Source organism: Phocoena phocoena, chromosome 11 (genome assembly GCF_963924675.1).
Source record: "Phocoena phocoena chromosome 11, mPhoPho1.1, whole genome shotgun sequence".
Taxonomy (NCBI): Eukaryota; Metazoa; Chordata; class Mammalia; order Artiodactyla; family Phocoenidae; genus Phocoena; species Phocoena phocoena.
In genome coordinates this window covers 75,958,651-75,971,509 of record NC_089229.1, presented here as the reverse complement: position 1 = coordinate 75,971,509, position 12,859 = coordinate 75,958,651, and the positions used below count along the sequence as shown (strand labels likewise).

At 49.4% G+C, this 12,859-nt stretch overlaps 1 protein-coding gene across 10 annotated transcripts in view; it reads left to right on the top strand.

Annotated features, from left to right (window-relative positions):
• BICD1 (BICD cargo adaptor 1) overlaps positions 1-12,859 on the top strand; it is a 203,825-nt gene that overhangs the window by 163,278 nt on the left and 27,688 nt on the right. For 4 of the 10 annotated variants that reach the window (XM_065886686.1, XM_065886685.1, XM_065886687.1 and 1 more), the window contains exon 8: positions 262-455. The exons of 3 other annotated variants lie outside the window; for them this stretch is intronic. In XM_065886686.1, the coding sequence (XP_065742758.1) occupies positions 262-455 (194 nt within the window). Of the gene's footprint in view, positions 1-261; positions 456-12,859 lie in introns of those variants that run through there. 3 more of the 10 variants (XM_065886689.1, XM_065886690.1, XM_065886697.1) reach the window with 2 other exon arrangements.

The following is a 12,859-nucleotide window of genomic DNA, read 5'->3' as shown; positions in this document are numbered from 1 at the left end:
TAAGAAACAAACAATATAAATATTTTCTATTTGTGGTTCAAACTGACTAACTATAATAAATCTTTTTTCCAGTATCCAGTACAGTTTCCAAATAGGGTTGTATCCTGGTATGGAAACTAAACATTTAGTGAAAATCTTGATTTACTTGTTAAAAAAATTTAAATGCCAATATAAATAATGTTGTCACTGGTGAGGCTTTGAAAGGTAATTAAAGTAAAACTTTTTTGTTTCCTATATGTATTTTCTTGGATCTCCTGCAAGACAATTTTCACCTTCCCTTTGTGATCAGAGCCGTCCCAGGACTTCAGGGGCTTCCTACCTACAGAATTTATTAAGAGTTCCCCCTGATCCCACCTCCACAGAATCATTTCTTCTGAAGGGCCCCCCTTCCATGAGTGAATTCATCCAAGGGCACCGGCTCAGCAAGGAAAAAAGGTTAACCGTGGCTCCACCAGGTAAACATTTTTTCCTTGGGTGCATGTGATGCAAATGAGTTGAATAGACAACTCTCCCCTTCCTTCCAACCGCTCACTCCCACCCATCCGCAGAGTCTAACTTTAATGACGGTAAATTCCTACGGTTAAAGTAAAAATGCCTTTATACCTCTTTCGGTTTCCTTCTTTACTCAGCCAGACAATCATTTCTTAGGAGTCTCCAGCGACCTCCTTTTAACAGTCAAGGATGGAAAATGAGAGTTGGAAGGAACGGGATAGCTGAAGGGAAACTAGCAACAGGCACAGCACAGGACACACACAGTCAGGTCCTATTTGCAGTTTGGTAGCTCATAGCAATTCCGTCTTGGTCAAATTTTGTCCTTTTCTTCTGATCATTTTTAATGTAATTTCAGTAAAGGGAGCCATCTTTATATAAAGCCTTTTGGGCTGATCTCCTTTTGTAGTGACTCAGAATGTCTCCTCAGTTATAGAGAATGTAAAAGTAAAATCCTCTAAGGTTTTGCTCCTCAGGAACATTTAAGGTCTTAGCATAATGTTCTTATAGTTTGTAAGCCCTTATTGATTTGTGCTTACCAGCATGCTCACAACTTACTTTAGCTTCACTGTTGAGCATTTTTCTTTTTATAATATTTTTAATTTTTTCTACGAAAGGCCTCAATTGAAAATGTGACTTCTGGCAGATAAAGATCATCCTTTTGGGAAATCCCTGCCTGCATGCTAACTATAGGTCAGAGGTGGTACACAGGAATTCTGTGAAACAAAATAAGCCCAAAGGCAGCTGTTATTAGGCTACTGCAGGGAATGACAAATTAAAACTAATTCTAGTTAGTTGTCAACAGTTAGAAACTCAGGAGATTTCACCTGAACAGCTGTATTTCTGGGCTCTCTTGAAGGATTCTGAGTATCTGGCAGCCCTAAGTCTGCATTCATGCATGTCAGCAACCTGTTGGATCTACGTAGTGCCTGCTGCTTTTAAACAGGGCAAACTGCAGTTTACCACAGGGCCTCTCGCTCCCAATTACTTATGCACTCGTTTCTGTTATCTTCCGGCCCCTACTGTAACCTTTGAGTTTGCCACAGAATTTTTCTTTTTTTAAAAAATTTACTTCAATTTTACCTTAATTCCTTTTTGGAAACCTCAGCCTTTGGATCTCTAATACTGTACTTTCCTTATCTGATTCATAAGTCAGCCTACTGATTGGGATTAAAAGATATGGTGTGGAAATTTATAGCAGAAGTTAAACATTCTAAGAATGTTTGAGGACATAGGTAGTGATAAGGAGTTAGAAGAGCCTTAACAGCCAAAGTGTACACCTAAAACAAAAGGCAACAACTCTCCTGGATGTTCCTCCTTTCATAACTCTTATCCTCTTCTTTTAGACCCCTTTGGAAGTATCTGTGAGTCACCAAAGTGGTCCTGATTCATCAGGACACCTAACTTAAATAAAACCCACAGGTCTTTTTGTGTTCCAACTGGACTTAGTAGCACTATCTTCTAGAACTTAGAAAATAAATTCTGTGATTAATAAGTAACCCTATTGTATTTTAATTTTAAAAGTGATATATCAATAAGATTAAAATTAATAATAAATATTATTAACTATCTTCATTTTATGTATGACTATTTGATGCTTGTTTACATTAATATCTATTTTACATCATTGTCATTACATTGTGGAAACCACTAACAGATATCATAAACTTTTCTATGTTACTGCCTAGTCTTATTTTTATTTTTAAAGGTTGTAGCGTAGATTCTATTTCAGATATTGTTATTGCATTAATCACTACTTCCTCTCTTGTTAGCCTCTGAGATGGTTTTCCATTATTTGTTATAAGATTCTATTAGGAATAGCATGCATTCAACTTCTCATCTACTTCATTTTCTTCTCAAGAGTGAGATCACTGAGTTAAAAGTATGAACATCTTTATGTTTTTTGCTCCATTTTGATGTGCTGTCAAAAAGGGCATATCATGTACTAAAAGTCCAACATTTTCACACATTGACTCTTTCTACAACTTTATAGACACTGTACACATCTTGCAACTCTAAGGCTAGTCAGCATACATGAATGAGAATACTATTATGTGGTCTTAAATTCTTTAGTGTTGAATAATGAGAAAATGCCATAGGCCTTAGGAATGATTGCTATATACAAGATTAGAGAGAGAAATAATGTGGAATTCAGAATCGTCATTAGGCCAGAAAATCATTTTAATGACAACTTAGCATATTAATAAACCTTATATTTTTAACCATTTATTTGAAGTTAAAATAATAAAAGCAGGAAGGAAGTAAAGCTGTTATTATAGCCTGAAGAATTTTTAACTGGATATCATGGAACCAATCAGATTAATCGTTAATAAATTCTTAAATCAACCCAGCAACATTTTCTAAAAGGTTCTGGTTAAATGAATTACTATAGAAACTGACTAGCCAGCTACACCAAATTGTAGCTTCTAAAAATATTTGCACTATTGACAATATATATTATTTTTCCTAGGCTGAACTATATTGTATAAAACATATTAAACATTATTTGATGCTTTTACTATATAAAATGTTTTCATTAAGCTGAGGAAGGGAAAATATGCCATATATATTCAGTCCTATGTCCTATGCAAGAAATATCTTAAACCCATGGGAAATAATAGGTTTTATGAGTTTAATATGTTATTATTATAAGTTTACTTGCTGGTAACAATATATATTCATCAATTTTTTTTTTTCCATACGCGGGCCTCTCACTGTTGTGGCCTCTCCCGTTGCGGACGCGCAGGCTCAGCGGCCATGGCTCACAGGCCCAGCTGCTCAGCGACATGTGGGATCTTCCCGGACTGGGGCATGAACCCGTGTCCCCTGCATCGGCAGGCGGACTCTCAACCACTGCGCCACCAGGGAAGCCCCCAAAGTATTTTAATATATCTTTTTAGGTGATTTTAATTATTCTAATCAGCAGTGTAAGGAATGGCACCAAAAACGGAGGAGAGCTTAAACAAGCTTTATTTGGGAACGCTCCCGGGCGAGGTTCACTGGTCCGAGAGAAAGGGGCCAGAGAAGTTGCGCCCGGGTGCGGGCGCGAACAAAATTTATAGAGGTGGACGCAGGGGAGGTGCTTGCTGTGTGAAGCAGCCCCCTTTTTTGGTAATCTTTCGGGTGTTGTGGCAATGTCAGGTGTCGGTTGCATCAGCCTCAGAGCTGTTGGTTCCGCCCCTCGGGGAGCGGGAAGACTGGGGCCGAGTGGAAAGTCCCGGGTCTGTTTCCTGAGCAGGTGGAAAGTCCCGGGCTGATGCCACTCGTGGGTTCGGCTGCATGAGCCACCCTGGCGGGGGTTCTGTCTGACTCCCTGGGCCCTTCCCCGGACCTGCTGGCCTTACATCCCGACTTCTTTGGTGTAATGGGGCGACGTTTGGTCTCTGGCTACTTCCTGCTGTATGGGGGCACCGGAAGGGAGTCGGGCGGGCCAGCGGTCCGGAGGTTAGGGGAGGGCGGCAGTGGGGGGTTCTGTGGGTAGTAAGGCATATGGGTGGAGGAGCATCTGATTCACCGCCACCCGAGAGACTTCTTGTATACGGCTGTGGAGAAACCTGAGGAAACGGGGCAAGCGTGAATAGGATGCAGATAAGGATTAAGGGGCCTAGGATTGGTGTTAGCCAGGTATAGAGGGTGGACCACCACCAATCGGGGATGGGGGAGGTGGATTGTCGCTGCCTGCGTTGGAGTTCTTCTTTTAAGCGTCGGAGAGCATCTACATTGTCTTCAACGACCCCTGTCTCGTTGATGTAGTAGCAGCACTCTTCCTGTAGGAAGAGGCAGGTACCTCCTTTGTCGGCTGTCAGAAGGTCCAGGGCGTGTCGATTTTGGAGGGCAACTCGAGATACTGAGGTGATCTGGTGCTGGAGGGAGGTGATGGAGGCGGCAGAAGCCTCGATGGCTAGCTGGAGTTTCTGTTCTAGGTCACGGGATGTTGAGACACTGTGTGTTAGGGCTCCTCCCCCGATGCCCGCAGCAACGAGGCGAGGGAAAAGTCTGCAACCATAGGGAGAAAGATGGCCCTTTTTTGTCGGCCAAAAAGTTGTGTGGTAAGTGAGAGAAACTCGGCTTGGCCATATAATGTGAGTTGTGGAACAAGGGTGACAGGGATACATGGGAAGGGGGAGGAAGCGTTGACCTCTTTTGTAACGGAGCCATTACACCAAAAGAACAAGCCTGGTGGGGCCCCCATTGGCATAGTTACAGGGAGGGATGAATTGCAAGGGAGTGCATCATTAGTTAAGTTTGGGCGGCTGCCATAGCAAATTGTGAGGTTCTTTTTTTCTCAATCAAGAAATATGGGGACTCTTAAAGGGGGAAAAGGTAAGTTCTGGGAGGAATTGAGGAGGGTAGAGGTGAAGGGCTGGTCGAGTGGGACAGCAGTCAATGGTGGTCGGCCAAGTGAGACACATAGAAAGCAGTCAGAGATGTTGCCTATCCCAGTGTGATTAAGCATTTGCACCCCCTGGCGGATGAGGACCAACCAAGAAAAAGGGTCCATCTTGTGGTCAGGGTGGGGTAGTTGGCGTTCTAGGGCCTGTTCCGTCTCCTGGACCATGGTGGCCTGCTCGCTCAAGTGCTGGATAATTTCAGGGATCACTCTGACGAATGAGCGGAAGACCTTGATAGAGCCCATGGGGTAGGCATCAGTTGCCCACCGGTAGATTTTTCGTTGTACCCCTTTTACCCATCTTGTGTCCCAGGGACCTTTGATGTTGATGAATAATTGACCCTTGCCATTTGTGGTGAGCAGGTGGGATTGTTGGAGTGAGCTCCTGGTATCAGTTTTGCCACATGGATGTTACATGAGTGATAGGGGCACCCCCCATAGGTCTCATCCCACCATTGACAGTAGTCTCGGGTCTGATCATAAGTGAAGCAGACAGCGGGGGTGGACCATCCCAGGGGAACACCTTCTATGTTAGAGATGGGGATCTGGACTGTTACCAGGGCCTGGCACCCATCTGGTTGGCAGTTTCCCGTGCCCAGGACTCGCGCGTGGGTCCGACCTTTAGCTTTCCATGTCCCGTGGACATGGAAGCGCCATAGGGACATCTGGTGAGTCCTGGGTGGCAAGGAGGAGCAGCAGGAGGAGAGACAGGGTGACGGACAAGCCGTAGTCTCGTGGGACCCAGCGGCAGGGCCGTCCAAGTCTCTGGAGTTGGGGCCATTTTAAGGCGGGAGACATGGTACCAGGAGGGGTGTCCCAAGAGTTTAGCTGCCGTGGGAGTGGTGAGAATCACCGTATGGGGGCCTGTCCACCGTGGCTTGAGAGATTGGGGGTGTAATTCTTTGAGGAGGACGCTATCGCCGGGTTGTAGAGGGAGAGAGGAAGTTTCAGAGACCGTGACCGTCGGCAGGTTGCGGTCAGTGTGCTCACGGAGAAGGTGGCGAAGCAGAGACAGGTAGGGGAGGTAGGAAGCTAGGGGTGGGTTTTGGGTTGGTAAGTTATGGAGGAGAAAAGGGCGGCTGTAGAGCAGTTCAAATGGACTGAGACCAGTAGGGGTCCGAGGTGAGGCTCGGATTCGGGTGAGGGCAAGGGGGAGCAGGTCGGGCCACGAGATACGGACCTCAAGGGACAGCTTGGTGAGGTGGTCTTTCAAGATTCCGTTGGCACGCTCAATCTTACCGGATGACTGGGGGTGGTAGGGGATGTGGAGTCTGAAGAGCCTCGGATACCTGTCGAAACACCTGAGAGAAGAAGACGGGTCTGTTGTCCGACTGGATGGAGATCGGCAGGCCAAATCGGGGGATGATATGTTGGAGAAGGATGGTGGCGACCGTATCCGCTGTTTTTCGGGCCGTTGGGAAGGCCTCGATCCAACCTGAAAAGGTGTCGAGAGTGAGCAAATATCGGAAGCGTTTACAGCGGGGCATGTGGGTGAAGTCAATCTGCCAGTCCTCGCCAGGTTGGTGTCCGCGCATCTGGTGAGTAGGGATTTGGGGTCGTAGGCCTCCTTGTGGAGAGACGGACGCGCAAGTCTGGCAAGCCGCGTGAGTTTGTGAGATGGCATCTCTGAGTCCAGGCATGTAAAAGAGGGGATCTAGGAAACGGAACATCGCCTTCGGGCCAATGTGTAGGGACTTGTGGATGTCTGATAGGAGGCTGGCCGCTTGGGCTGAAGGGAGGGCAACTTTGTTGTCCATAAAAATCCATCCTTTTTCGGCCTTGTGGCCCCCTTTGGATAGTAGGGCTGTCTCTTCGTGGGGGTCGTATGCGGGTCGGATTGAGGTGGTGAGGAACAAGATCGGAGCTGGAGGGGCCTCTTTGGTGAGCTTGCAGACCACGGAGTCGGCCTTTGAGTTACTTTGTGCTATTGGGTTAGAGGGAGACTGGTGGCCCCTGCAGTGGATGATTACCACCTCCTCAGGCAGTTGGAGGGCCTCCAGAAGTTTTGCGATGAGGGAGGCGTTGACCACCGGGGAACCCTTAGTGGTCAAAAATCCGCGTTCCCTCCAAAGAGCTGAATGGCTGTGTGCAATCAGGAAGGCATATTTAGAATCTGTATAGATATTGACCCTTTGGCCCTTAGAGAGGTCGAGGGCCCGCATGAGTGCTATCAGTTCAGCCCTTTGAGAGGTTGTCCCTTCTAGGAGGCGGTTGGCCTCGATAATGGTTGAGATGGTTACTACCGCGTAGACCGCCTGGTGGTGTCCGTCGGGGCCGAGTATTGAGCTGCCATCTACGAAGAGGGTGTGGTCCGGGTTTAACAGTGGAGTATCAAATAGTCCCTCCCTCGGCGGGCTGAGGGCCTCTACAACTTGGGGGCAGGAGTGGGAAGGGGAGGTCCCGGTATCAGAGATAGGCAAGAGGGAGGCCAGGTTTAGGTGGGGTGGGGGTGGGGTGGGGTTGGGGGAGGAGAGGTTGAGGGAGATAGCAGAGTTTTCAATGAACAGCAGGTGGAATTCCTGGATGCGGGAGGGGCGAGAGAGAGAGAGAGAGAGAGAGAGAGAGAGAGAGAGAGAGAGAGAGAGAGAGACTTACGGCCAAAGAGGTCGGCCAGTCGGTGGGAGGAAAATACAGTCAGCGGGCGGGCCAGGGTCAGTTTGAGTGTTTGGTCAGCTCAGCTGCTGCTGCCGAAGCTCGGAGGCATGGTTGCCATCCCTGAATGGTTGGGTCAAGTTGTTTAGAGAGGTAGGCCACAGGGTGATAGGAAGGCCCTACGGGTTGGGCAAGGAGTCCAGTAGCTATTCCGATCCATTCATCTACAAAGAGGTGGAAAGGACGGTCTCGGTTAAGCAGAGAAAGGGGAGGGGAGGATATCAGGGTGTCTCTGAGGGTGAGAAAGGCCTGTCGAACAGTGGAGAGAGAGGTAAGGGGTCCTTGGGGGGTTTCTTTAGCAGCTAAATATAGGGGCTTAGCAAGAAGAGCAAAGTTAGGGATCCAGTGTCAGAAAAATCCTGTTAGGCCCAGAAAGGAGAGAATCTGGTCAGCTGTCTCTGGAGGTTGGAGGTCGCAGATGGCCTGGGTGCGGTCGGCTGTCAGGCTCTTTGTTGTGGGGGTAAGGTGAATCCCCAGGTAGGTTACTGAGGGTGTAGACAGTTGGGCCTTGGTTGGAGAGACCCAATAGCCGCGAGAGCCGAGGAGGTCAGCAGTGTGTTGTTTTGAGAGGCTGAGAGATGGGCTACAGAGGAGGAGGTCATCCACGTATTGGTATTGGAGGACTATACTGGGGGTGAGAGGGCAGGAAGCGAGGTCCCACGCCAGAGCCTGGCCAAAGAGGTAGGGGCTGTCGCGGAAGCCCTGGGGAAGAACCGTCTAGGTAAGCTGGTGGGAAGCCTGGGTATCCGGATCTGTCCAGGTGAAAGCAAAAAGGAAGTAGGAATCAGGGTGTAGGGGGATAGAAAAGAAGGCGTCTTTGAGATCGAGGACCGTAAAATGGGTGGTGGATGGGGGAATATGGGAGGGCAAAGTGTATGGGTTTGGCACAACTGGGTGGAGGGGAATTATCGCCTCATTGATCAGTCGGAGGTCCTGGACCAGGTGGTAATCTCCTGAGGCCTTGCGGGACAGGCAGGATGGGGGTGTTGCAGGGAGAGTCTGTGGGGATGAGGAGCCCCTGGTCTAAGAGTCTGGTGATAATAGGTCATAAGCCCCTTAGATGAGTTTCAGAAATGGGGAATTGGGGCCTGGATGGAAACTTGGAAGGGTCTTTAAGACGGATTAGGACAGGGGGGTGGTGTGTCGCTATTATGGGTTTTGATGTATCCCAGACCTGGGGGTCTATCCTGTTGGGGGAGATGGGAGGAGGAAGAGAGGAGGGAGAGGGCTCTGCTGCCAGACCGAGGAGGGGGAGCAGGAGTTGAGAGGAGGAGGCCTTAGGATCAAGTCTGGCAAGTTGGAGAGAGGCCCCTAATTGGAAGAGAACATCACGACCTAGCAGAGGAACCGGGCAGGACCGTATGACTAAGAAAGAATGAGTGAAAGGGAGCTTCTCGATGTAACATGAGAGGGGGCCGGTCTGGAGCAGGAAGGACGGCTTACTGTCGATGCCCATAACCGAGATCTGGGAAGGAAAAACTGGCCCGGAATATGTAGGCAAGACCGAATAGGTAGCCCCCGGTCCAACAGGAATGAGATGGACTTACCCGCTACCTGTAGCGTTACCCTGGGCTCAGCGAGGGTGATGGGGGTCTTCGAGTCCAGGTGTTGTCAGTCGTCAGCCAATCCCAGGAGTTTGAGTGGTGGAGCCGTCGGGTCGGTCCGCCCTCCACGTGGAGGCGCTGAGGGAGGGCCGGCCGTAGGGCAGTCACTTTTCCAATGGCCTGTTAGCCCACAGCCAGGGCAGGGCTTGGAAGGAGGCCGGGGATTGGGACATTGGCGAGCCCAGTGCCCCTCTTTTCCGCACTTGAAGCAGGCCTCTGGTGGGGTTGCCTTTGGCAGGTCCCGTGGATGTTGTCCATGGGAGATGGCTGGCCGCAGGGTGGCTACGAGGGCTTGGGTTTGGAGGGCCACCTTTTGGTGCATCCGAGCCTGTCGGCTGGACTCTGCCAAATCTTCACGAGCATTGTAGACTTTAAAGGCCATTTTTACCAGGTCTCGGATGGGAGTTTGGGGGCCTTCCTCTGCCCATTTAAGTTTTTTTCTGATATCAGGGGCTGATTGGGTGATAAAGTGGGTGGCCAAGACCGTTGCGCCTGCAGGGGTGTCAGGGTCCAAGCGGGTGTAGAGAGTTAGGGCCTCTGTAAGGCGGTTGAGAAAAACGGCTGGATTTTCATTGGGCTCTTGGGTTATCTCTTTTAGCTTTTCGAAGTTGACAATCTTGTGGGAGGCAGCCTGCATACCAGCCAGGAGGCATTGGATCATTAGATAGCGTTTGCGGCGACCGTCTTGGCCGTCCTGATAACTCTAGCCCGGATCGATGCCAGGAACGGCAGTGGCTCCGACGGGCATAGAGTTATCAGTGAGGTGGACCTGATCTGCGTGGTTTCGGGCAGCAGTTTGAATTCGTTCCCTCTCGTCGGGGGTCAGAGTGGAAGATAGGATCACAAAGATGTCGTGCCAGGTTAGATCGTAAGCTTGAGAGAGGTAGCGAAATTCTTTGATGTAGCGGGAGGAGAGTCGGCAGAAAAGGAGCCTAATCGCATTTCTATTTGAGAGAGATCTTGGAGGGAAAAGGGAACATGAACCCTAACTAATGCTTCCGCTCCGGCCACCTCTCTTAAGGGACAGAGAAGGTTTGGGTCTTGGGAGTTGTGGTGGTGAGAGCGGGTGTGTGAGCTGATTGGCGAGGAGAGGGGCGAGGAGAGACAGGTGAGGGAAGGGGAAGCCAAGGGGGAGGTTGCCGGGGGAAGCGGGGGAGCGGTGGGGGGCGCTGGGGTGGGCTCAAGAGGGAGAGGGGCCGGTCCAGGGTAGGGTGGGGGTTGGAGAGGAGCTCTGGAGCGGGGAGGGGCAAGAGATTCGGCTGGGTCAGCTAGTGGAGAGGGGTCATCGTCAAAGGAAATTAGGGGCTTGGATGTAGTAGATGTCTGTTTGGCAAGAAGAATCTGGGAAGTGGAACAATCGGCGCAGAGGGAAGGGCAGGAGCGTAAATAGCAGAAGGCCTGGACGTAGGGGACCTTGGCCCATTTACCCGTCCTGCGGCAGTAGTTATCTAAATCGCGGAGGATGTTGAAATCGAAAGTCCCTTCAAGAGGCCATTTAGATTGATTGTCTAGAGGGTACTGTGGCCAGGCCTCGGTGGAATAAACTATGAGCCGCCTGCGGCGGAGATCTTGAGAAAAGCCGAGTTTTGTAAAGTTGGCCAGGAGACACCCCAGGGGTGCCTTAGGATCTGGTTTGGATTCTGAAGTCCCCATGACCTCCGGTTTGTCCCCGGGTGAACAGAGAAAGAGAGAGATGTCACGGCTGATCGGAGAGCAGTCAGGCGGTTGGGACGTCTCCACAATCGCCCGAGGCTCGGAGGGAGGATGGAGGAATCCCTGACGCGGCCGCGGTTAAGGACAGGGAGTCCGGTGGGTAGGGACCCTGGGGGTCGAGGGGAACGAAGGAGGAACTTACCCCGCTTCTGCCAGATCAGGTGGGTGAGCAGAGGTCCCCGGTCGTTCCCTGGGGTGGGGGGGTGGCCCCGCGGTAATTTGTGGGGCTGGGTACCCCTCCCGGGTTTCGGCACCAAATGTAAGGAACGGCACCAAAAACGGAGGAGAGCTTAAACAAGCTTTATTTGGGAACGCTCCCAAGCGAGGTTCACTGGTCCCAGAGAAAGGGGCCAGAGAAGTTGCACCCGGGTGCGGGCGCGAACAAAATTTATAGGGGTGGACGCAGGGGAGGCGCTTGCTGTGTGAAGCAGCCCCCTTTTTTGGTAATCTTTCGGGTGTTGTGGCAATGTCAGGTGTCGGTTGCATCAGCCTCAGAGCCGTTGGTTCTGCCCCTCGGGGAGCGGGAAGCCCGGGGCCGAGTGGAAAGTTCCGGGTCTGTTTCCTGAGCAGGTGGAAAGTCCCGGGCTGATGCCACTCGTGGGTTCGGCTGCATCAGCCACCCTGGCGGGGGTTCTGTCTGACTCCCTGGGCCCTTCCCCGGACCTGCTGGCCTTACAAGCAGATATATAGGTTGTTTTCTATTGTGGATCATTGAAGTAATTAAATCAATAAAATGATATTAGTTTGTTTCGGATCCTTTGGTTGAGGAATTGGAAGAGGTATAAATCTCATTTAACACTTAAAACAGTTACATAAACAGAACATAAAATATTTACCATATATAAGGAATATTTTCAAATAGATTTCACTTCTATGAGATGGTAAGCAGAAACCACATCTTCTTCAAGGCAGAATTTCTCAATTTCTGGGAAATCAGTTCTAGGATAGGGCATTGATTTTCAAAATTAGTAGAATGTTTTGTGCTAATTTTTTAGTACATTGTACTGATTGATTTCCAATATTACTAAAACCTTGTGGAGGAAAATTCTGGCTATGGCTCTCTCTGCTACCTCAGCCCCTGAAATCCCAGAGTTTCCAGCCATGGCTTGTTGACTTTCTTGTTCTTGACTTTATCCTTATCTAGCATACAAACTCCAGCGTCCTCCCCCATGTGCCTACTAGAGCTTTGATGAACTTGAATCAAAAGGGGCCCTTCTGATATCAGCAAGTTTGCAATCAGGCAGCAGATAGTATATCTTCATAATATCAGTGGTTATTTTGTAGCCAACATTGTATCTCAATGCCTTCACTACCTAGGCCTATATAATTAATAAAAACTTACAATTTAATCAACAATTTAAATCAGTCTACCAGAATATGTGAAAGGAATCCATGCAGTTCATAGGCCAGAGATGTTATGTCTGTAGTAAAGACCTAAATGCATCATTTGTACAAGTGAATTAGGGACCCAATTGCAACATGGGGGGCGGGGGAGTGCTTCCCCACACTGAGCAATTCTTTGACACCAGCTGGGTGCCCTATGATTCGACTCAATTCTGACACTATCTACCCGGAGGTGGCATCAGATTCCACGGGTTGAGGACTGAGTCCTACAAGACTGCCCCACCCCCCACTTCATACACCAGTTGCAAGCCCGGGTCATTACCTGTGTTTCTGACCCACTGCAATAGATTGGGCTTCCCACGACCCCTCCTTGGACTCCAGGCGCCAGTCCAAAGTCCAGGTTGTTACCTTACTTCTGAACTACTGGCTATAAATCAGAGGTTCCCATGACCCGCTCTTCAGATTCAATTAATTTCCTACTTCCTTGATCACCAGTTTAGTATAGGAAGAGCCAGACAGAAGAGATGTGGAGGGCAAGGAATGGGGATAGGCGCACAGCTTTTTTTGCCTGCTCTCCTAGAGCGACACTCTTACCCCAGTCTCCGCGTGTTCACCAACCCAGAAGCTCTGTGAACCCTGTCCTTTCGGATTTTTATGGAGGCTTCAT